Source organism: Myotis myotis, unplaced genomic scaffold (genome assembly GCF_014108235.1).
Source record: "Myotis myotis isolate mMyoMyo1 unplaced genomic scaffold, mMyoMyo1.p scaffold_m19_p_2, whole genome shotgun sequence".
Lineage (NCBI taxonomy): Eukaryota > Metazoa > Chordata > Mammalia > Chiroptera > Vespertilionidae > Myotis > Myotis myotis.
This window is the reverse complement of record NW_023416324.1, coordinates 136,285,331-136,309,729: the sequence shown is the minus strand read 5'-3', so window position 1 is coordinate 136,309,729 and position 24,399 is coordinate 136,285,331. Positions and strand designations below refer to the sequence as shown.

At 33.8% G+C, this 24,399-nt stretch overlaps 2 protein-coding genes across 16 annotated transcripts in view; both read right to left on the bottom strand.

The window, feature by feature from the left end:
* IMPG2 (interphotoreceptor matrix proteoglycan 2) overlaps nt 1-3,339 on the bottom strand; it is a 91,398-nt gene extending 88,059 nt beyond the window's left edge. The window contains exons 1-2 of the mRNA XM_036348896.1: nt 827-3,339; nt 97-348 (exon numbers count right to left, since the gene is read on the bottom strand). Of these exons, the coding sequence (XP_036204789.1) occupies nt 97-348; nt 827-911 (337 nt within the window). The 5' untranslated portion in view covers nt 912-3,339. The remainder of the gene's footprint in view (nt 1-96; nt 349-826) is intronic.
* Nucleotides 3,340-5,175: 1,836 nt separating this feature from the next.
* The window catches only part of SENP7 (SUMO specific peptidase 7), a 171,556-nt gene continuing 152,332 nt past the window's right edge, over nt 5,176-24,399 (bottom strand). For 7 of the 15 annotated variants that reach the window (XM_036348883.1, XM_036348881.1, XM_036348887.1 and 4 more), the window contains 11 exons: nt 23,993-24,255; nt 21,875-22,008; nt 19,975-20,091; nt 15,989-16,111; nt 13,835-13,927; nt 12,434-12,558; nt 11,047-11,099; nt 9,712-9,755; nt 9,552-9,620; nt 8,785-8,935; nt 5,176-7,046 (listed from right to left, as the gene is read on the bottom strand). In XM_036348883.1, coding sequence (XP_036204776.1) covers nt 6,909-7,046; nt 8,785-8,935; nt 9,552-9,620; nt 9,712-9,755; nt 11,047-11,099; nt 12,434-12,558; nt 13,835-13,927; nt 15,989-16,111; nt 19,975-20,091; nt 21,875-22,008; nt 23,993-24,255 — 1,310 coding nt within the window. In that variant the 3' untranslated portion in view covers nt 5,176-6,908. Of the gene's footprint in view, nt 7,047-8,354; nt 8,750-8,784; nt 8,936-9,551; nt 9,621-9,711; nt 9,756-11,046; nt 11,100-12,433; nt 12,559-13,834; nt 13,928-15,988; nt 16,112-19,974; nt 20,092-21,874; nt 22,009-23,992; nt 24,256-24,399 lie in introns of all 15 variants that reach the window. The other 8 variants (XM_036348885.1, XM_036348884.1, XM_036348890.1 and 5 more) reach the window with 4 other exon arrangements.

Here is a 24,399-nt window from a genome sequence, read left to right as displayed (position 1 = left end):
TGATCACAAATTGTGAATTATAATGAGACAAAACAAATGTGATAAAACCATGTTTGAATGCCATTACAGAGCCCAAGGATTTGGATCTTGGCTTACCTCGGACTTGAAAATATTTCACATGGTTTGCCACAGCCTCTGTAACACTTTCATCAGGGCAGATTTTTACTCCATTAGGGAACAGAGTGGATCGCCTTCTTCTAAGCAACCAGTGTCTCTCAGTTTCTCTGTGGTCCCGAAGTCGTTTGTTTCCACTGGACAGGGAAGAGTCTGCGGATTCTGAGTCAGTCGGGAGAAAAGAAACTGTACTGGTGGGTTCTTGGGTTTCTTCTAAAGATAAGTAGGTCTGTGCTACAGAATGAAGGCATAAACAAGGCTTCTGGTGATAAATGAAGATACAGTACGAAAGGTAACAAAGAAAAACTGAAAGGTAACAACAAAAAACGGACATGTGTGCCAAATAAGTATTTTTCAAGTCAATCTCAGATTATAGACATGGGTGCCTAAGGAGGAGAGGAGTGAAGTATTCAATCTTTTCTCCATTTAACTCCTACTCCCTCGTTTCCAGATTGTTAGTTATTGAAGTCAAGTATACATCCAATTTCAATACAAGAGGTAAAAGGAAGTAAGTTTTGAATCAGGAAATACTAACGAAGAGGAAAACCAAAATTATCGGAGAGCTCTTAAAACAGTGTAAATGAATCAATATCAAAGATTAATAGAATAGTATTTGATTCAATTTCTTATAGCAGTCACATCAAATATTATTTTTACAGAGAATACATTATAGATATAAAAAAGGATAAAAATAATGTCAATTTTAAAGTACCTGTTAATGATGAAAGGTTTTCTTCTATCAGGACAAATATCAAAATACCCAAAGAAATCTTCCCAGAATGAGGAAACATAATCATTTGGCCAAAACCAAAGAGATGAGGAAAGACCAAAACTCTTAACTGAGCACCCAAAGCCTTGAAGCTTCCAGTAACAAATTGTTACAGGAAAGATCTAACATTTAAAAATTTATGTTTGAGAATTGGCAAACATTCCAAAACCATTATAAATGAGCGTAAATAAAAACGGTGTCCTTTCAAAGTACCCCTCACTCTTCTCTCTTCAGCATGCTATGAAAGCAGGAGAGATAAGCTAATTAGAGCAGATGGGGAGAGACAATTTCTTTATTCTAATCTAGCCCTCTAAGCTCTTTACTAACTCTCCTTGCCTTTAATAAGCAGTTTGTTTAAAAATAATGTTTCATGTATATTTCACTGTTTTACAATTTTTATGAGTCTATTAGTCGAATCTTATCAATTCAAATGTTCTCTGGGTTCTTCTAGAACCAACAATTTATAAGCATAAAATGTCCAAACTGACTATACCTGTCTGATTCATAGTATAGATCTACGCACAAAATTAGTTTTCTTGGAGCTGTTTCTCTTTGTAATAAGTCTACTGTCCTTAAATTTCCTTCCTTGATAAAATATTTGAAGATCTTTCACTATAACCGCTTACTATGTCTTCTTCCTTATCTAGAAAATGGGATAGTAGTAGTAAACTACTGCTATGATAGAGCTAGTGTGAGGATTGAATTAGGTAATATACAGAAAATGCTTAGAATAGTACCTGGTGCATACTGCACACACAATATGAAGGATAGCTATGTGATAATAACTTTATTGCTTAATTTGGTATGGCCCAGTGTGTTAGCCCTCACCCCATAGAACCAGATAAAAGTCTTTGTATTAAGACAGTTGTTTTTATCAAATAAACCTAGTAGAAAATAATTTCATTATAATCCTTGTGGAAGCTAGAATTTATTAGCAAATAGCATTGAATTTATCTTACTAGTATGTCATATACCTCAGTTCTTTTTTTAAAAAAAAACAAGTTTTCTAATGATCTAAAGCACATTTTCTCTGAAGAATCCTAAACTAAGTGTGTTAAATCATCCTTTGTTTTATGCTTTAGGAAAAGCTCAAGTGTACTTTTTAATACAAGCTCATACAAACCACATTTTCAGCCCTTCTTTAAGCTCACAAATCTCAATGACCATTAAATAAATACATGAGCACAGAAGTATTTGCAATATATTGATACGAATTTTATTTGCCAAACTGTTGCTGAGTAGGAGGAAAAATCTGAAAATTTTACTAGCTAAGTGAAATGAGATAGTTCAAAGAAAAGTTTCATGTTGATAATTCAGACCAAGGAAGGCCCAGCCGGTGAGGCTCAGTGGAGCACTTTAAGGTAACAAAAGCTACTTGGAATTTCTTTTCAATGGCCTACTCCAACAAGCCAGGAGATCTTCTGAGACTCACAGTATTCTAGAAACATTTCTGTACTTAGAATGAGAAAAACCCTGGGCAACCCTGAGTTCAAATTCTGTTTTTACCACTTAATATTTGATTTTGGTGAACCTAAACTCCTTGAACTGATTTAATCACCAAAGAAATTAGGTATGATAATCTCTGTCTATATCACAGGGTTTCTGGGAAAAAATAGGAAATATGAAAATTCTTAAACTAATGTATACTATTTGTCTTTCATTACAAGTGTTCATAAAGTTTTAAGAGGTTTCAAATATTGGAATTCTCTTTTGTTCAAACTGCAGAATGGAATAAATGTTCCCTAATTTAAATTATACCACAAGTATTTACTTAAGAACTCTAACAATGGTTATTATATTCTATAAAAAATAGTTTGTAAGATTTCAAAAATCTGTACTTAAAAAAATAGTATGAAAACTTCAGCTGGGTTCATTTGCTTCTAAATACATTTACCATTTTATCAATTCATTTAACTTCACATTTAGTGTACCTTTTAACTGCAGCGTTCTTAGAGTTAATTGCATCTATGATACAAGGCGGTACATGATGACTACCATAAGGTGGTGCCAGGGGAACCCAGGAAAAAGATTGATTCCAACTGGAAAACTAAAGGGGGTTTATTAGAGAAGATAACATTTCAGCCAGGCCTTGAACGGCCTGGTGCAGTGGCATTTCAGTGGGCAGAGTGAAGAGGGTTAGTGGGAGGAGATGGGAGTTAGGAAAAAAACCTGGTCATGATCAGTAAGGTAGAAAAAAACACAATCTGTACAGAAAATAGGAAGGTATTTGCTAAAGCAGGAACAGGAGCCTCGGGAAAATAGGTTGGGAATGGAGGTTGAAACGGTTGAGGTAGATTACGAAATACCTTGAAAGTCTTACCAAAAATTTTGGATTTTTTTTCCTACAGATGAAAAGATTATCTAATTTTAATTACTCAGAAAAAAAATACTCCTTGAGTTTTCGTTGAGATTCTTTTTAGGAAATATTTCAAAACCTCATCTGATGGTCCTTATGCTTCAAGAAATATACCACAAATTATAAGTTGGTAAGAAAGTAAACAAACATTGTGCTTAGAAATAACAAGTACCAGGTTCTTTCATCCATTTTTTAATTCCAAACGAGTTGACAATCATTTATTGACTCAGCAAAAGTTTCCAGGAGTTGACTATATGCTACTAACATACTAAATACAGCAAATGCAAAATGTTTGTCCTTTAGGAGCATATAGTCTATAGGTGAAGACATGTATACAAACAACGAAATAAAACTGATGAGAGAAATATAAACAAGTCATTATGGGGGAACAGGAGAGGTAATGAATTATTCTGTTTGAGCAAATGTGGGGTGATGACATTTGAGCCAGATTTGGAAAAAAAATAAAGTTGACAAGAAGTAGTGAAAGGGTGTTCTAGAAAGAAGGACTGGCATGTGCAGGCCTGAGGTGTGGAGATGCAATGTTGCAATGTCTATTCCAAACAACCACCTATGATCTTGGGTTCCAAGTGACATTCACACGCACAGGATAACAGTCCATAACCTAGCTCCTTTCGTTCGTATTTGATACACAGCACAGAAAGCAATGCATCAAATAAAGCGTATCTTCAAGTGGAGTCTCTGTAGGAGTCCTAACCCTGATTTCTCTAGCGCCCAGAAAGGATGTAAGAGAGGAGACCACCTTATGCAGACCACACCAGACCAGCATAAGGAAGCCTCATCCACACAGGACCATGTCTTTTAACAAACTTCCCAAACTTCCACGCCCAGTTAGGATAGACTGCAGAGGGAAGCAGGGTTTTATACAATCTGGTCCAGCAGGCTTTCCGAGCATGCATGTCCACTCAGTTCTCCAGTCCAGACACAGTTAACCGTTAAAGGTCTTTTCCACCATTTAAAAAAAATGTTGACTACAGCTGACAGTTCACATTTATTTAAGCTCAGTACATTTCCAAAGAAACAATATTGAAAAAAAGAAAACCCAAGGTAATTTCCTACGAATAAAAGGCTTAAGCTTGGTGTTAAGCCAAAAGTAATTAAAGTATAAATTAATAATTTTATATGACTAAAAGTAGGTCAGAGTGGAAAGATGAGGATAAAGATAGAAACCAGTTTAGAAAGGGCTCTGTATGATGAGTCTAGACCTGTTTTCTCCCTAACAAAAAAGAAAAGCTGATTTAATCAATTCACTTTAATAAACTTTTTCTAAGGTGGTTGAATATCATTCTTTTTAAAAAGCTAACTTTTGCCTAACTGGTGTGACTCAGCAGTTGAATGTCGACCCAGGAACGAAGAAGTCACTGGTTTGATTTGCAGTCAGGGCACATGCCCAAGTTGCAGGCTCGATCCCCAGTAGGGGGTGTGCAGGAGGCAGCTGATTGATGCTGTTCCTCTCTCATTGATGTTTCTATCTATCCCCTCTCCCTTCCTCTCTCTCTAAAACTCAATAAAAACGTATTTTTGAAAAGCTATCATTTTACTTTTAACCCCAAGAGTTGTGAATTAAAAATAGTAATACTTCTTCAGGAAGGTTTTCCCTGTCCACTGACAACCCTCTTACCACCTCTCCCTCTCCCTAGCACGCACGTGCGCGCGCACACACACACACACACACACACACACACACACACACGAACTCCTTCTTGTGCTCCCAAAGAAACTGTATGATTGCTTTTACCAGGGAATATTAAGACTGTTCATATGTCCACTTCTCCCATTATACTATAAAGAGTTCAGAAGATCTATCATTCATTTTACTGTAACTAGAAAACTGCCAAATGTTCCCTGAACTGACAATCAAATTAGCAATATGCTTGTTAAAACAGAAAGGAAAATTAATCTAAGCATCAGCCACATGATATGCACTGGCCACTGTACAACTCAAAATTTATTTCTAAGACGCACACATTTCTTTAAAAAATTATACCTCAATCTAATGAATTGTAAATATGTTCAATATAAAATGTTGATACTCTCAAACCATTCCCACATGAATTTAGGAAAATGAATTTTAAACAATCTTCAAAACATGATAAAAGACAGTGGTATCTTTGAAAAACACACAAACAAAAAAATTAAGAAGTCACAAGAAAATGTATTATATTTTTACTCTACCAAAATTTGATGTATGAAACAATTAATAGTCACCTAAAAAAGTCCCCTCCTACACACACATAAATTGGGAATGAAGCATGTAATTATAAGATTCTTTATAGGAAACCTCCAAAAGACAAATATCTTTAACAATATAAAGATGGTGACAAGATTAACAAAAGCTTAAAAACACTGAGGCTTAACTGACAATATCAATTCACATGATTCTGAAATAAAATATTCCTACTTTTAGCTTTATCTGAAATTTCCTTTGCTTCACTGCTTTATATACAGTTACAATGTAAATCCAAGAGATGCTTAAAACAGAAGATTAAAATATTCTTTAAAAAAACATTTTCCTTATCTGAGAAAATACACTATAATTGTCCCCTCAAAATATTCTTGATAACATTAGAGGGTTATGAAGTATTTCTATAATACCACCCTCAGCACATGAATTTGTAACTGTTACCTAAACATTGAATAAAAAAAAAGTAAGCTCCATGGGAATTACAGGTCTCTAAAAAGACCAATTTAAAAATATAAAAGCAATGATAGCAATCTGGCTTTACAGATGAATACTGGGCAACAGAGCTATAAAATTATATATTTAGTTCTAACAATAAATAAGACTTTGAGGGTATTTTTTAATTAAAATTATAAGGACACCAATTTTATCTTGTATACTTACATAAATTGTGTACATATAGTCTGGGGTAATGTAGCAGTCAGTATATAGCTATACTTCAAATTGAGTTACATATATAATTTTTAAAACATTTTTTGTTACAAATTTCACCCTGAATGAACGAACTAAATTCTCAGTTCCCCACATATGAAATTTAAAAAAAAAAAAAAGGAAAAAAAATTACAGCAGAGTAATGGTTCCATTTAGCAGATGAGAAAAATAAGCTGCGCTTTGAAAGACTGAATTTTTATCATCTTGCTAACATTATGTCTTCCTTTACACTATACAGAAGGGATGCCATAAATGGCACTTTCTGAAGCCTTGATACTAAATTCGTTAAAAAAAAAATACACAGTATTCATACTGCATGCTTGAGCTGCAAAGAATAGAATTACAATATCATGTGACTTGTCAAAAAATTTGACAAGCACTGGGGCTGTTAGCAGGGAGGACCTAGCTCCCCTCAACTCCCGTTATGTGGAAGTACAGATCACATAGTTTTATTATCTACAAAAACATTCCCACATTACATATGCTATTGCATAATCCAAGCATATTAAATCAGAAAAATATCAAATATTTATGAAATTTCCATTTCTATCTAATAAGTTTATGTATCTCACCCCCATTTCCTCTCCATCTATAAGATCCCAACAATCTAATAATACACCTTATATATTTTAAATAAAGGCCAATGACTTATAAAACTACTACAAGTTATTTTCTTCTCTGTGAGCTGGCTAACACAAATGCTGGTAAGCAGCTTTCCTGTAATCATGTAGAACAGCTGTCATCTTTGTACAGATTAACTAGCTACTGCTTCCCTTCTGCTGCTGCAAATGAAGTTTCAAAATGAGCTCGCGAATGTCCTCCCGTTTGGTCTTTATTACATGACGAGGAAACCATTTCTCCAAATGAATTGGAAGTTCAAAATTAACAATAGGATCCTAGAGAAAAGAAAGAATGCAATCATTTTAGTGGTATAATTCAAATTTGTTTGAATTTCATTTTTACAAGAAATGAGAAATTGCCAACTTTATTTAAACAACAACTTTACTGAGATATCATTCACATACCATAAAATTCACCTAAGATATGCATTTGAATGGTTTTCCGTATATTCAGAAAATTGTGCAACCATCACCACCATCATTTTAAAACATTTTCATTAAATTGCTAACTTTAGAACATCAAAAATAAATCCTGTTTGTTCTGTTACAATGGTGTTTAACTGATTAGTGCAAAACAGATTAGTAAATAGAGAATGATACAGCTCAATGCAGAAGTCAGGTTGATTTGAACACAATTTTTTCCAAAATGCTAATATTTTGAAATTATTAAAACAAAGAGAAAGTCTTAGCAGTAAATGAAGAATGTTAGATTTAAAAAAACAAAAAACACATCAAATCCTGAAGAAGTGCCTTCTTTTAGTGCAAAAACCAGCCAATTTCTTGGCTTCAAGAACTGCTGTATTTTCCATTATGTTAAGCTTAATAAGGAAGTTGCAAGTTATTAAAAAAATAACCGCTGAAGAAGGCTACCTCTAGATCATGTTTATAAATGTGATGAAATCTTACAACCTATATTAGAAGCATATTCTACTGACTGAGGCTATTAAAGTAGAATTATGTAACAAACTCAAAATATGTTATGTAATAAGGCACTTAGAATATTCTAAAAATAAAACCAAATCTCTTTGGAAAGAATATTAGAAGACTAGAATTGGCTCCCTTTAATGAACTTCCAATGTGAAAAAAAATAACAACATATTTCAGTGACTTCCATAACATGTACCATATTCTGCTATATGTTATCATTCCTCTCCAATTATACCAAAAGTTGTAACTGCACCTTATAATCCTTACTTTGAAAGTACTGTAACCTTTAAGGATTTTCCAAGCAAGTATAAATAACCTGCTCAATATATCAACAAAACTGGTAATGACTGAAGTAATAAGCTGACAGTTCAAAAAGCAAAGAGTGATCCCTCGCTATTTAAAATTTCTCCTTTAATATTGCTGCAGTTTTAATGGAGTCTCTGGTGAGCTAGAAAATAACACCCACACTTGTCACTGTACTTATCTAGTTCATGGTTTTCTGAACTACTTGAATACATGAATCTAGTTCTGAACATTTTTCTTCAAATTTCTATCTGCCTTACCACTCTCTGTATGCACCCCACCCCCCAACCCCCAGTAATCATTCTGGAACTCCAATTATATGTAAATTAGACTTTTTGACTGTATCATACTTACCTCTTAATGCTCTGTTCGTTACATTCTTTTTCTTCTCTAAGCAAATTGGATACTTTCTAATGTCTTTTTTTTCTGAAGTTCACTAATCCTATCTTCTGCTGTATCCAGTCTGCTACTAAACCTATCCAATAAGTTCTAAATTTCAGATATATCATTATACATTTTCAACTCTAGAAGGTTCACTTGACTTTTTTAGATTTCATCTCTTCATTCATTTTGTTCATCTTGAGTTTTCTCTAACATATTAATCAAATCATTTCTAAGTTCTTATCTGCTAACTCCCATATATGAATTATCTGTGGTTCCATTTCTTTTTTTCTTTCTTTCTTTCTTGATTACCTATAACATTTTCTGTTTCTTTGCTTGCCCAGTAGTTCCTGATTGTATACTGGTAACTGTGAATAAGAAATTTATTTATATTTTTACATACCTTAAAGAAGCTTTCCACATATTGCAGTAAATATACTCCACAATCACTGCTATTATCTTGTTTAGGAACTTTAGGGCATAGGTCCACCATGTTTGCTTTGCTGAATTCACGGTGAGTTTTTCGTTTAACTTCCCACTCTACCTCTAAATACCTTAAATCATCAAAAAGTAGATTGACTTGAATAGCAATCTCTTTACTGTTATGTAACACTTTCACAAAAGTGAGAAAACATTTGTTGGCTCAAGCCGAATTTCCAAAGACTGAACTTTAACAGGAGAAATTATAATACGTGAGGCTTCAAAAGTCCTACTTTAAAGAAAATCATCGTAGTTTCTAACTAAATGCTAGACCTTTTCCAACAACTCAGCTTTAACAAATCAAAAATATAAAGTTACTTATATCACAAAGTAGATTAACAAATTATTTTAAAACTTTAGCTGCTAGTTTTTTCCAGATCCTTAAATTACCAAATTACACACACACACATAATAAGAATGTAAGGTTTATTTCCTAAAGTATTACTTTTGATAACCACTAACATTTGCACTGTTCCTTTGTAAAGTTGTGCTTTTGTTCAATTATGAATACAAATTCTGAATTTACTTTTGACATAGTCCTTGAGAAATATTAATACTTAAATTTATAGGCCACATCTAAATACATAATAAAATTTAATTCTGACAGCATTTTCAGTAATTCTTAAAATATCTTCAAAATTATTGAGATTTTTAGATAACAAACTAAAGGGCAAACTTGTCATTACTTACTCTCGTAAATTCTGAACTGTGTTTTGTATAGAAGCAGCTTTCAAGGAGTCTAGTATGAGAATGCATGGCCTATTAAGAGCAAAGGAAAAAATCAAGATGTACATTTTTGTATATGAAGTGAACCTAAATATCTGAAAATATCATTACAGCATATACCTACCTTTTACACACTTTCTTTGGTATTGACATACTCATCTCAGTACTCTGAAATAACATAAATTTTTATGACTTTACAATTAAAACTAGTTTGAATAAATTAATATTCAGTTACTTTCTAAAATGTTTCAAATAAGAGTTATTTTCATCATCAAAAGTGAGCTAATTGCACTTTTCAAAATTCACTGATTTATTTTCTTATAGTGGTGAAACAGTAGTTTATACAGTTTTACATGTGGCCCAAAGAAGTTATGGACCTTTAATATGTCCTAAAAAACAATCTGGAACTTTAATTAATTACTTCTACTCAGAGTTCTCATCTTCAGAAAAGATAAGCAAATTTAACCTATGCTTACATACATTCTCTACCTCAATAAATAATGTCAGTAGAGACACATTTCTTCCCTCTGAAGCACAAAATGCAGAATAGTAATACATATTAAGTGAAAAGGATGGATATTTTTTGTTGATAAATTTGAGAAACAATAGGTCAAACAAACATTTCTTTAAAGCAGAACTTCTCAGTATCTTTATTATTCTAATATAACAGTGAATCTCTAAGACAGAAATGGCATCCAGGGTTTACCCAAATTAATGGACCTTAAAATCCCTTTTTATCATAAACTACATCTTAGAACAAGTATTCCAAGGAACCCAATTTGGGAAACCTGGCTTAAAAGCAAGAAAGAACTCCCTATCCTGCCACTGTGCCAATAGAGAAGGAAATAGCTTCCTTCTGCCTACCCAGTTCTAGTGAAAGTTAAGACACAGGCCCGTGCCAAGGAGGCTGCTGCTATCTATGCTCATCAAAAAGTCATTTGGTGGCTACCTTAATTGATTAAGACACCAAATATAGACCATGCATACTAGTTTGGAGGACCTTACATAGAAAAGTTAATGGTAATAATCTTAATCTCAGAAGCCATGTGGGTTAGCCTGGATTCTATTTTGAATAATTTTTATCAACAATTCACAATAGAAAGTAGAATATAAAAATATGCTTGCTTAGTTTATTAATTACACTAAGTTCAAAAAATTGCTAACATAAGGAAGAATAAAAGTAAATCTGACCCACAGAAATGAGAAAAGTAGTCAACTAAGATGATCAGATAAGCTACTACAAAACTAAACAAACCTAAAGAGTTAAAATAAGTTAAATAGATGCAAAAAGAATGATAATATCTCATGTTCTCGTTTCTACTCCCACAAAATCCATCAAAGACTTATAGGCAGCAAAAACTTAATTATGGGCCACCAATGTCCCACAGCCACCTAGCTATGCTGTATTTTACAGATTCATGAGTTTCCCTTCCTTCAAATCTATAAAGAACACACTTACTTGGGAATCCACTGTACCCAAGGATGGTGCTGAAGTAGTATGTAGATCTTTATCTAGTTAGAAATAACAAAGCAGTTATGAGTCTTTATGTCTAATACAAAGTATTTAGATAAGCATAAATTCTAATTTGTATGTATATAGTATTTAAAGGGGAAAAAATACCTGGGATCTATTTAAACTTTTTCATGGTTGAAGTTATAAACAAAATTCAATCAACAGATAAAGCTGACTATGGTCAGCTATTAACAGAAAATACATAAACCCCAGAGCCAAACCTGAAATACCAGTTACCTGGGTCAGTTTCTTATAAAAAGACAATCTTCAAAAATGGATCGCTAATCAAAATGTCTGCTGTTTCTATTTATTTTTTAAAATATATTTTTATTGATTTCAGAAAGAAGAAGGGAGAGGGAGAGAGAGATAGAAACATCAATGATGAGAGAGAATCATTGATCAACTGCCTCCTGCACACCCCAATTGAGAATTAAGCCTGCAACCTGAGCATGTACCCTGACCGGGAATCGAACCATGACATCTTGGTTCATAAGTCAACATTCAACCACTGAGACATACCAGCCAGGCAAAATGTCTGCTGTTTTTAATATGGAGGAGTATTAATTTGCCTAGCAACGGTTCTTATAACCTATGATCGATCATAGAGTGTTTCATACGTATACTTTTTAAGAAGAGAATAATTAGAGAAAATTGAAAATAATCAGTTGCTTTATCAGATACATCCCCCTCCCCCGTCGCCAGATTTTGGTCAGTGTTAATGATAATGACTATTATTAATTCTGCTTGCTGCTTGGGCTACAGCTATAGAACATATCATTTTGATTTTTCTTCTTCAAAGAAAGTAGGCTTATTTGCTTGCTTAATTGGGTTGTAACATAAGAAAAATCAAGGCAGAATTATAAGAGACCCATATTACCTAGCCAAATTACTATGTCAACAAAAACTGTGTTACTTTATATTAAGAAAAAATGGGGAGGACATGAGTGAGGGGGGTTGGGGGGGTAATGGGGGCATGAGGACACATATGTAATACCTTAATCAATAAAGAAATTTAAAAAAAAAAAAAAAGAAAGAAAAAGAAAAAATGGGGAATTTCAAGCTTGACTGAAGATCCACAGCATGGATCCTTAGTCATGCTGGCAAGATTATGCTATAAAAAGTACCATGATGAAACTTGATATAAAAGTATATCAAGAATTACATATTATCTATATAGGAGGTTGGGCATCTATCATGAAAATTTCAGATTTCTTAGTCTCCTAATAAGTTTAAAGATAATAAATAACTATACTATCTTTTAACTTCATAATGTTTCCTCTAATCATTCCATTGCTGTTGCCATTAAAAACACCATTTACATTATGTTTATCACCTATTGTTTTGTTGTTGTGTTGGGATTGCTGAGCCTGGGATTGCTGGGATATGGTTTGTGGAAAATCTTCATACACAGCTTCTTCTAACCACGGAAAACAAATAACTGCAAGATACCAGTGAGACCTGTTGAAAAGAAATACTATCTTAATAACACAAAATCTAAACAATGCAGAAGAATATATCCTAGAGCTACAGCTAAGAAAGGGGGTATGACAAACTTTACATTAATTTTGAAGAAGTCAATTATAATATCTGATATAATACAGAACACACATGCCAAAACTAATTAAGTAAGAAGTAAGACTACTTAGGATAAAATCTGAGTAATTCAAACTTATTTACTTTCATATAGTTAGTGTTTTCTGTCAAGGATCTGCTTTAATAAATAGACTCAAAGCATAATCATTTTTCTATTAGTTTTTAAAGAGCTTATTCTCAAATATTTGAAGATTCATGCTAAAATCTTTTGATCTTTTCTTGAGCCCCCCCAAAAAAACATTCAATGTCTCGGTCATTACAGTTTTATGCTCATTTGTCATTTTATTTTTTTCACTATATTTACAATATAACCACTGTCAAAACAAAATCCAAGATACATAACTCATTATTTTAGCTAATGAGTGGATTAAAAAACTATGGTACATCTACACAATGGAATACTACGCTGCTATAAAAAGGAGGGAACTCCTACCATTTGCAATAGCATGGATGGAGCTGGAGAGCATTATGCTAAGTGAAATAAGTCAGTTGGAGAAAGATAAATATCATATGATCTCACTCATTTGTGGAATATAATGAACAACATAAATTGATGAACAAAAACAGATCCAGAGACAGAGAAGCATCAATCAGACTGTCAAACCTCAGAGGGAAGGCAGGGGAAGGTGGGGCTAAGTAGGAGAGATCAACCAAAGGACTTGTATGAATGCATATAAGCATAACCAATGGAAACAGACATGGGGGGGAGGGGGGGGGAAGGGCATGAGGGGGGCTGGGGGGGGCAAAGGGGGATAAGGACACATATGTCATACGTTAATCCAGGGGTCCTCAAACTACGGCCCGCGGGCCACATGAAAATACAAATATTGTATTTGTTCCCATTTTGTTTTTTTTACTTCAAAATAAGATATGTGCAGTGTGCATAGGAATTTGTTCATAGTTTTTTTTTAAACTATAGTCCGGCCCTCCAACGGTCTGAGGGACAGTGAACTGGCTCCCTGTTTAAAAAGTTTGAGGCCCCTGCCTTAATCAATAAAGAAAAAAAATAAAAATAAAAAAATAATAATAATACCTGGGGTTAATATACACACACTTTTTACTGATCATCTATCTAAATACACCCCAAATACTTTTTCTGCACTCCCTCCAATTTTGTTTTGAAATAATCGGAAATACTCACGATTCATTTACAGGCACAAAGATGTAATCTTTATTAAAGATGTTTACGTTGCGAGTCCATGTTCTTACCCTTTTATGTCTTCTTTGTGCCATTCTGGGAATATGAAAGATAGATATATTTGATATATAAATAATTAAAAATTTAAGATAAGGATTTCAAGAGTCATTTTGATAACTGAAAACTGCTAGGTTTAGTTTATCTAACCATCCTTTTCAAGATATATAACACACTAGAAAATTATCTCTTTTTATTAACTCCTGGGTATTTTTAAATCTGATCCCTGTTTATAAATAATGTAATAGAAGAAAGGCAACAATTTATAAAATGTTATATAGATTCTACAAGTGGCATAACTGAATATAAACAACTATACCTATTTATCCTGTTTAGTTCCATCTTCACATAGTATAAAACACTATTATTAAACCTTAACAGAATTGTCTAAATGTTATATCTGTGAATAGGAAGGTGTTTTAAAACATAATTAAAGAGGAAGAAGGAGGCATATGTTCTTAGATCTTTAAAGGTGACACTCGTCTCCCTTCATTTCATATATAAAGAAACTATGAGAATGAGTTAAGTATATCCATCTTTCATTTTATTTCTTCAACAAATATTAGGTTCCTAAGAACAAATAATAACATCACCCACACTGACCTAAAGGAATTTATTTTAAAATGAGAGCAGAAAAAAAAAAACACACACACAACAAATAACTAAAATATAAATGTCATAAGGAATTACACTACAGATCTAGGAAAGCCATCTATAAAAGGGTTGGGACAAACACAAAAAACAAATATGGAATAGTTTATTTTCTTTAAATCAGGGGTGGGAAAGTCCACGGTTCTGGTAAGGCTTGAGAAATCATTTGGTCTGGCCCTGCCAAGGCAACCACAGGTGGGACTCGAAATTCAATAAATCTAGGAGCTTTTTTCATAGCAACATAAACTTATATTAAGTGAATTATACTAAGTGAATGATGTTATAAATACCTAAATGGCCCTTGGCAGGAAAGAGGTTCCCCACCCCTGCTTTACTAAATCCATCAAGGAAGTTAAGGGAAGATATCAAACCAAGTTTGGATGTCAAAAAATAATTTTAGGAAGGGGATGGCATTTAACCATGGCATAAGGGAGGTGGTATGTGACTTCTGGATCAGGGATCCATCCCCTGAAGAACCTCTTTTTATACAGGGAATGAAACAAATCATTAAGTTTTTAAGATTTATATACCAAGTAATATAGGAAATAGACATCTTTGCCCAATATCTATTCATCTGACTAACCAAACTTGCAAGGGTAGACATGAGAAGTAAGATGGGATCCAGAAAGGGCTAAAAGATGTGATAGGAATGAAGACTATATGTAGAAGACTAACTTCATAAAATAATCTGGAGTCACATGTTCACTGAATTTTTTTATTTCAGAATGGCCCAACCATTACAAGATTATAAACAACTGCTTTCCTCTAGTATATAGTCTGTTAATTTTCCATTTGAAAATCACAAGGATGCCAAGTTTTCTGTGTTATGTTAGTGTTTGGTAGATTTCCTGATTATGTTAACTTTATTTGATTGGGAATACATTACACATAGGATGGGGCAAGGAGATTAGGAGGAATATGGGAGCCACCGATTAATCTTATTCTCAGTTCCTAACTGTGTAGAAAATCCTCAATCAAATGTCTAACAGTTCTCTCCCCTTTAAATAATATACATTATTATTTATCTTTTTCTTTGAGTTCTTAGCATGTACCAAGCACTGAGTAAAAGGCACTAGGGATAGTAGAAAATAAGGCAGATAAAGTCCCTGACCTCATGAAGCTTATACTTTAGGGTGAGAAACTGCCAGAATTACTGCCCATGGTGGAAGGTAAAGAAGAAATAACCTAGTTTCTTCCTTTCTTCCTTTCCAACTCCCAGTGTCCCCCCAAGGAAGTGCAATTGGAAATGAAGCCTGCAAGAGTCAGCCTCCCTGTGAGAGGGAGCAGCACCATGGAAGGGTGAGAATGTCTCACAGAACAACAGGCCCAGCACTTGTACAAGTGGTAATATCACTCATCAAGGGAACACTATATGAGGTTATTTCATTAGAAACATCAAAATGGTATATTTGCCTCTCAAAATGTAAGTACATTGGAAGATAGACTTACGAAAGATTTGGATTATCTTCTGTTAAGTTATTTTCCTTTCTCGTCAAGCACTTATAGAAAAAGCTACTAAAAATGTGACTTCGTTCAACAAGTTCACTTGATGCCTTTTCCAATATAAGATACCTGGTAAAGTAGCAACACCACAAAATTAAATTATTTTTAGATTTTACCTGGTCTTCCCACTATTATCTTATGTGTTCTGGGAATCTTCATTTTTATATCCAATTAGATTCAAAGCAATCTTGCAATTTGCTCTGATTTCAGTTCTTTTTGTTTTTTAGTTACTTCAAAGACCTGCACCAAGACTGTTTAAAGCAGAAATTGCCCACTTATTCATTTATTCACTTAACAAATATTATCTTCTGTGTTGAGTACCATATTTATACTACAGACACAAAAGAAGAGGAAAGAAAAAAATCTTAATTCTGAAACATGAATAATCTATAAATTCTTAGTTCACTTCTATACTAAAAATCCTCAATATAAGATTATAATTCAATTATTGAATAATTAAACCTTTCATGGTCAGAGAATTCAACTATTCCTTTTTTTGTTTGTTGTTAAAACTCATTTGAGTGTATTTTTCCCATTGGTTTTTTAGAAAGTGGAAGGGATGAAAGGAGGGGGAGAGAGAGAGAGAGAGACATCAACGTAAGAGAGACACACTAATTGGTTGCCTCCCACACCGCCCCAACCAGGGCTGGGAATCGAACCCAAGACCCTTAGGTACCTGTGCCTGTGCTCCAACCACGGGGAAACACAGGCTAGGGCAGAACTCTACTATTTTTAATGTTTATGCAGGTTTAAAAATTACCTTATAATTATTTTTTTAAAAAAACGTAACAGACAGCCGAAACCGGTTTGTCTCAGTGGATAGAGCGTCGGCCTATGGACTGAAAGGTCCCAGGTTCCATTCCGGTCAAGGGCATGTACCTGGGTTGCAGGCACATCCCCAGTAGGGGGTGTGCAGGAGGCAGCTGATCGATGTTTCTCTCTCATCGATGTTTCTAACTCTCTATCTCTCTCCCTTCCTCTCTGTAAAAAATCAATAAAATATATTTTAAAAAAATAAATAAATAAATAAAAATAAAAACGTAACAGACGAAGAAAATATGAAGTTTTTTATAATGTGATTATGGGAAAGATATACTACAGGGAAGGAGACACAAAGAATGCTTGATCTGAATGATGATTAAAATGGGTGTATACATATGTGAAAATCAGCTTTATACTTTACTACTTGAAAGTTATTCATCAATTTAAAAAATAAATAGAAAGTAGCTTAAAAAATGAAGTTAGAATCCCCTCTGAAAATAAGGAATACATATATAGGCAGTTCCATGAAAAGGAAGTATAGAAAAATACTATTTTTTTTTAAATATATTTTTATTGATTTTTTTACAGAGAAGAAGGGAGAGGGATAGAGAGTTAGAAACATCGATGAGAGAGATCGATCAGCTGCCGCCTACACGCTCCCCACTAGGGATGTGCCCGCAACCAAGGTACATGCCCTTGACCGCAATCGAACCTGGGACCCTTGAGTCCGCAGGCCAACGCTCTATCCACTGAGCCAAACCGGTTCGGCAGAAAAATACTATTAAATCTGCATTAAAATAAAATTTTATTAGTTAATCCCAAAGAGCATATTAAAATACAAAAAAATGATCCATTTCATCTCATAAAATATAAATTTGATACTATTATAGGATACAAAAAATAAGTAAGATTCAAAGTGCTTAACTTTTAGAGGGAGAATAATTATAAAACTACCAAATAACTTTAAAATAAGGCAAAATAGTATAAGTACCATAAAAGAGATACAAATGAAGTTTTATGTGAGTTAATAACTGTTTAGAAGATCAGGAAACGTTTCACAAAGGTACCACTTGCAAGGAACCTTGAAAAGGAATAAAATTTCAACAAGTTGAAATAAGAGGTGAGAATTCCAGGAAGCAGGAAAAACAGAGCATTAATACTGAAGTGTGAATAGGGATGGGCTTTGTTTAGCAAACTGTTTATAATTCAATTTTGCTGGATTATGTAATACATATATGTATAAGGCTGAAAAGATAGATTGGTGTAATATTATCAAGTTCCTCAAATGCCAGACTGTGTTTGAACTCATTTTGACCGGTAATATTACTAAAGGTTCCCAAGAATTGCTTTCTTAGGGCAGTTTAAGAAAAATAAAGTTAAAAAAACATACTCAATGGACAACAAAACAGAGACAAAAGATACAGGGAGACTACTTAAAAAGGCAGAATTACAATTTAGGTGAGATAAGGAGTACTAGAAAGATCATGACAACAAAGAGATTAAATGAACTTGAGAGACAGAATCTGTTAATATTGGCAACTCAATATGTAGAAAGCGAATGGGGGGATAAAGAGTCCATGATAATGAAGACTTTCACTCCCAGTCTAGATAGAATAATAAGGATCGGATTTACCCTTCTGCTTGAAAAAAAACAAAAAATTAAAAATGTAAAACAATCGTTTTTAAAACCCTGGACATCAGGCAACAAAGAACAGTGATCTTTGAGAAATGTGAAACAAGGTAAGCTCCACTAATGCCCCAGGTACTGCCTTGACAGTTTCCAGGCTGCAGCAGAAGGAGTAATCCATGAGGCCTGACAGACTCCCCGAGTTGAAGAGATGGATGTGAGTCAGAAGAGACCAAGGCAGCCAGGGTTCGCAGATCTGAATATTGGAAAGAAAAGAACTGTCTGCATAGAGAACTCCAAACATCTTCAGAAAGTTCTCAAGTAGTCAGCAGCATATTGATCACTGTACGGGTGTAAGGAAAATACCCAAGGCTGGGGGAAAAAACTACCAGAAAAGATGAGATAGAACCATACCCAGCATTTCCACAGGCCATGGGAATAATGCCTTTTCCTACCAGCTAGGCTGGCATACCTCATGATTCATGAGGCCCCCGGGTAGAACACTCTGAAAGGTCTTTCCTCAGAGGTCAGGATTAATTTATTGGTCTTGGCTAACAAATCACAAAAGGCATGACCCTTAAAACTGCTTCCAAAAAATCTGTGTTCCATAATAAAATTCAATTAATATTTATAGGAATACAAAAATGCCCAGCACCCAATAAAAAATCACCAGACATGCAAAGAAGCAAAATAACACAAAATAAAAACACTCACAATGAAAAGAAAAACTGATCCAAAACTGACACAGATATTAGAATAAGTAGAAAAGGACAATGAAACAGTTATCATAACTATATTCCAAACAGTTACTATAACTAAATAGAGACATGGAAGATATAAAAAAGGACCCATATTAAACTTCTAGAGCTTAAATCTACAATGTCAAGGATAAAGAGTAAATGCTAGTGTGAGATTTGGGGCCTGAGTGACTAGACTAAGTACTGGATTATCAGTAAAATAGAGCTTAGGTAAAATGACAATAAATTTAGTTTGAGGGGGTTCAATGAAATAATTAGAGACATCTAAAAGAAGTGAAGGGATACAGTACAAAATGAAGGCATGAAAGTTGAAAAAACTTCTCTATCCCTTCAGCTTGGCTATACAAAAATTTGAAAGTTATTCTTTTTTAAATAGTGGTATGGATTTTTAAAATGACTGTTAACTCTTAATTGTGCTTAAGGACACAATAGATAACTACACAGAGTTGCTTCTTTTCAATTAGTTCCCAAAGTGATTTGTAATTATGTAAGTAGTTCCTTCATCACAATAATAGTCAAAGAAGAATAAATCAAAAACAAACAAAAACTAAAATAAACTAAAAAACAGTAGCTCTTCTGAAGTACATAGTATCTATTGGAAATAAGGGAATACAACTGAGTTAGTCAACTCTAGAAAACATTTGTAATCAAAAAATTTCCAAATCTAGTATCTTGGCAGGTTACTTTTATCTAGAGTTAAATACTTCAGATATAAAAACATTTACTTTAAGATTCACATCAACACCTGTAAAACAAATGAGAAGATCATTTAGCATTGTACTTACTTAAGGTAGAAATCAATAATTACATCATTAAGAAACTCCCCTTCTTCTAAGCACTCCAGATCTTCACTAGTTACTCCTAATCCCCCCTTGGTAGGTGGTGGAGGATATACAATCAACCTTAAAAGTAAAAATAAAGTTAAAGTATATTGGTATTAAAAATTCTAGTATCAAAAAGATTTGTCATATGGTACAATAACAGGGTAATAGTGTTCAAATAACTAAAATATATAGAGTAAAAATTATTTGACAGGATACAAGCAATTATATTTTCCTCCCTTAATTTTCACAAGCTAATAATAGCAGTCTCATTGAGCATATTTTCCTTTCCAATCCTTCTCATGTAGGCTGGTCTCAATATCTGTTAAATCTATAGGTTATATCTCACAATCAATCACAATACCATTGAGGATGTCTATCTTCTGTATAATTTTTAACTTTCAACAAACTGATATAATAAAACCATGGATGATTTTCCTATGGTATACTTTCCAAATCTAATAAGTGAATCCCTATTCAGATTCCTAGTTCCTTTCTAATCAGAACAGCCAGCTGTCAAAAACTATGCTCTACTGGTGGCTAGTCTAAGCCAGCAGCTGGGTAATGGAAATAATAGGGAGCTTAAGGAGGCAAGTTTCCTATAATAAAGAGCTTATAATGTAAAACTTAAGAGAATATAAGGGAAAGAAATAATTAGGACACAATCAAAAAGAAGTAGAAAACAGATGACAACTAATTAGGCATGTTTCTTCTAATACCCTCTCTTGAAGTTCAGAAATAAGACCAGTAGCAGCTGTGAATTCATAACTATAATCTTGGCATAGATAAGTGCACAAATCTATACTAAAAAAAGGGTAATATGCAAATGGTCGTGACACCCTCATGCTGTAACGGCCGATCAGCAGGAGGCTGCATTTGCAGCAGGTGTGGGTGGACAGGGCTGCGTGTGTGGTGAGGTCAGGACGTGAGGCTGCATCCCCCGCCCGACACCGGCTGGGGACGTGACGCTGTTATTGTTTCTTTATTAATAAATGTATATATTATTTTCATATACACTTTACTAATTTTCTTTCATCTCTGACACTTCTATTATAAAGGGCAAATAGCAATATTAAAATATTTCCTCTAATTAATTCCCTTTTAATGTGCACAAATTTCATGCACCAGGCCACTAGTATAGTAAATAATAAAGGTATAATATGTACTTCTTGAACTAGAAAGATTTAAGAAGATAAAAGTCATCTGCAATTGACTTAATCTTGATAAGCATGGCACCTAAACCAAAAAAGACTGTGAAAATTTTAAATGCTAATATTATAGTTTCTATTTATCAGCTATTTTCCTATCCTGTGCTTTCATGTGGTGTTTTTCCCCTAAAACACAGAAAAGGAATACATAGAGGAATAAAACCACCCTCAAATGCACAGACACCTGATTCTGCCTTCCCACTATGAGAATATATATAAAAGATGAAATATAAACAAAAAAAAGCAATTTCTGAAAGGGAAGTTCTGATAAATTCTAAAATACCTTAAATTGAGGCACACTTTAATAAATAATTTCATTTTCCTATTATATATTCAGATATAAAATATATAATCTTAAAAATTATACATTGCTATTTAAATATTTTCAATAAATGCTTTAATCTTACAAAATTTTATAGTTTGGCTACTATTTCTGTCTTATTAACATAAAACTAAATGAAATGGCACAATTGTTTTACTTAATAAAATTTTTTTTAACTTTCTCATAAATTTAGAAAAAGCATTATTTTCATTATTAGCCATTCAGTGTGAAAGTAAAACTCAAAACATTTAAAAAGGTAAACTAAAATCAGAAGCATGAGTGAAAACGACTAGTGTGCCCACCTATTACAAACAGGACATGACACAGTACATACTTCTGAACAGGTCCAGTGTGCCTGACTTCTCGCCATTCTTCATCTGGGTTAGTTGTAATAGAAAGTGAGTAGCAACCGCTACTTTGCTTCTGCAGGAAGGTGTAATTAGGTTTGGCTGCATCTATATTTGAGGGCTGACAGCAAATGGGGAGAAAAGTCTCCTTATAGATACATAAATACATATAAACTCTGAAAAGAACAGTCAAAACCTAGACTTGTAAAGAGAAAATGTGACTAAAAAAAATCCAAATCACGATATTATATCTATGCTTTTAGAATTTCTGCAAAGATATAAGCATCAAAATACTATTGATCAAAAGATACTGTACATAATCAAAGTTTCAGTTGAAGTGTTACTTATAAATATGAGCCTTATAATTAAAAGAGAATCTGTGCAGCTCAAAATGAACAAAAAAGGTGATAATATAATAGAAAACATTTTTAAAGAGGAACTGAGTTTATAATAATATAAATTGATATTCTATTATTAAATGGAAAAGTAGAATGTAAATTTGTATATACAATATAGTTAGCATGCAAAATTGTTACAATCCTATATAATAAAGAGGTAATATGCAAACTGACTATCATGCCCTCACAAGATGGCGGTGCCCACAGCAGGAGCAGGCCAGCAGCTCCCTGCACCTGCTGCCAGAATCCCCACAGCTCCACCGGGGCCTCGGATCCTCCTGCACCCCCCACTGACTGAGGCTCAGGCAAGCAGGGCCGGCCGAGGCGCAGGCAAGCCTTGGATGGCGGCTGCCCAGACACCCAGGGCCAGCTCAAGTGCAGGTAACCAGGGCCAGCTGAGGCTTGCGCTGCCGGCTGTGGCAGCAGCAGAGGTGTGATGAGGGCGTCACCTTCCCCTGATCACTGGTCACCTCCTGCTCCTGAGGGCTCCCGGACTGTGAGAGGGGGCAGGGCGGGCTGAGGAACCCCCCTCCAATGCATGAATTTCCATGCACTGGGCCTCTAGTGTATACATAAAGAAAGAAAATCTCACACCTTGTCTTCCTAATGTGGCTTCCTACAAGCCTTCTAAATAACAGATTAGCCCCTGCCCAGACTGTCCTGTGTGTAGGTATACATGCACATGCATGCTCCACAGCAAACTTAATAAACACGCTTCTCTCTAGAGTTATTTTTTTTATAAAGAGCATATTTAAACTTACTATGAATTGTTTTAAGATAATTTAGACTTACAGAAGAATTACAAAAAACAAGCCTCTCCCAGATTCCAGTAATATTAACATCTTATATAACTGTAGTACAATTATCAAAACTAAGACATTAACCCTGGTATAATATTATATGGTAAACTACAGACTTTATTCTGATTTCAACTAGTTTTCCACTAATATCTTTTTCCTGTTTCAGGACCTTACAATGCTTCAATCTTCCCTTATCTTTCATAACTTTTGTATTTTTAAAAAGTATCAATCAGTTATTTTGTAACCTGGTTTCTCTGGGTTTTTTCTCATGATTAGATTGAGATTATACAGTATTGGAAGAATACCACAGAAGTGATGTACCCTTCTTGGTGTATGATGTGACAGGTATTAAGTCAGAATGTCTTATTATTGGTGGTATTAACTTGGATCACTTGGGTTAAGGTGATATCTGCCAGGATTCTCCACTGTTACTACTTTTTGTAATTAATAAATATATTGGGGAAGAGATTTTGAGATTATGCACTTATCCTGTTTCTCCTTAAATTTTCAGCAATTAAATTTAGCACCCAATCATACTATGATTTTTCTAATGGTGGTTTTATATTTCTCTCATTCTTTATATTTATTAATTGGAATACTTTTCTAAGAAAGACGTGTCCCTTATCTATCATTTATTATTTATGTATTCATTAATTCATTAATTCAGTTATTTATTTATATCAATATAAATTTTTTGGTATTCATGTTATTCTTTAGTTATAATCACATACTATCATTACTGAGTTTGCTGATCAAACTGTTCTAGCTTTGGCACTGGGAGTTCTTTCAGGTTGGATATTGTGCCCTTTAGACAAAACAGCATTTTGAAATCAGCCTAATTTCAATGAAAGAATTTTCACCAAACCTTCTCCCACCCCCTCACCAATTATATTAATCATGTGCTAACCTGAGATATTGATTGCATCTTCGTTTCTTCAGCAGCAGCAGCAAGGAAGGAACAAGTTGAAGCACAGTAATAATGAATAAAAGAACTTTCTTTCGAAGAAAGGTTCTGAAATAAAGGAAATGCCTGAACCCAAGACAATGGATAAGAAAGCTCTAATTCTCCAGTGGTTGTACTTATTTCTGTCATAATATCTTTCAATTTCAATTCTTCTCTTTGTGAAATAGGATTGTGTAGCTCAAGGAAAATGAATTCACTGGATTTTGCTATTAAAAAAAAGACAACAATTTTTATCAATACCGTTGTTTTTCAAGTGTATTATAATTAAAATAACTTGACTATTATTAACAGTAAGGTTGGTATATAACCACTAGCAAAGTAATCCAAGCAAATTAAATCCCAAAATTGGC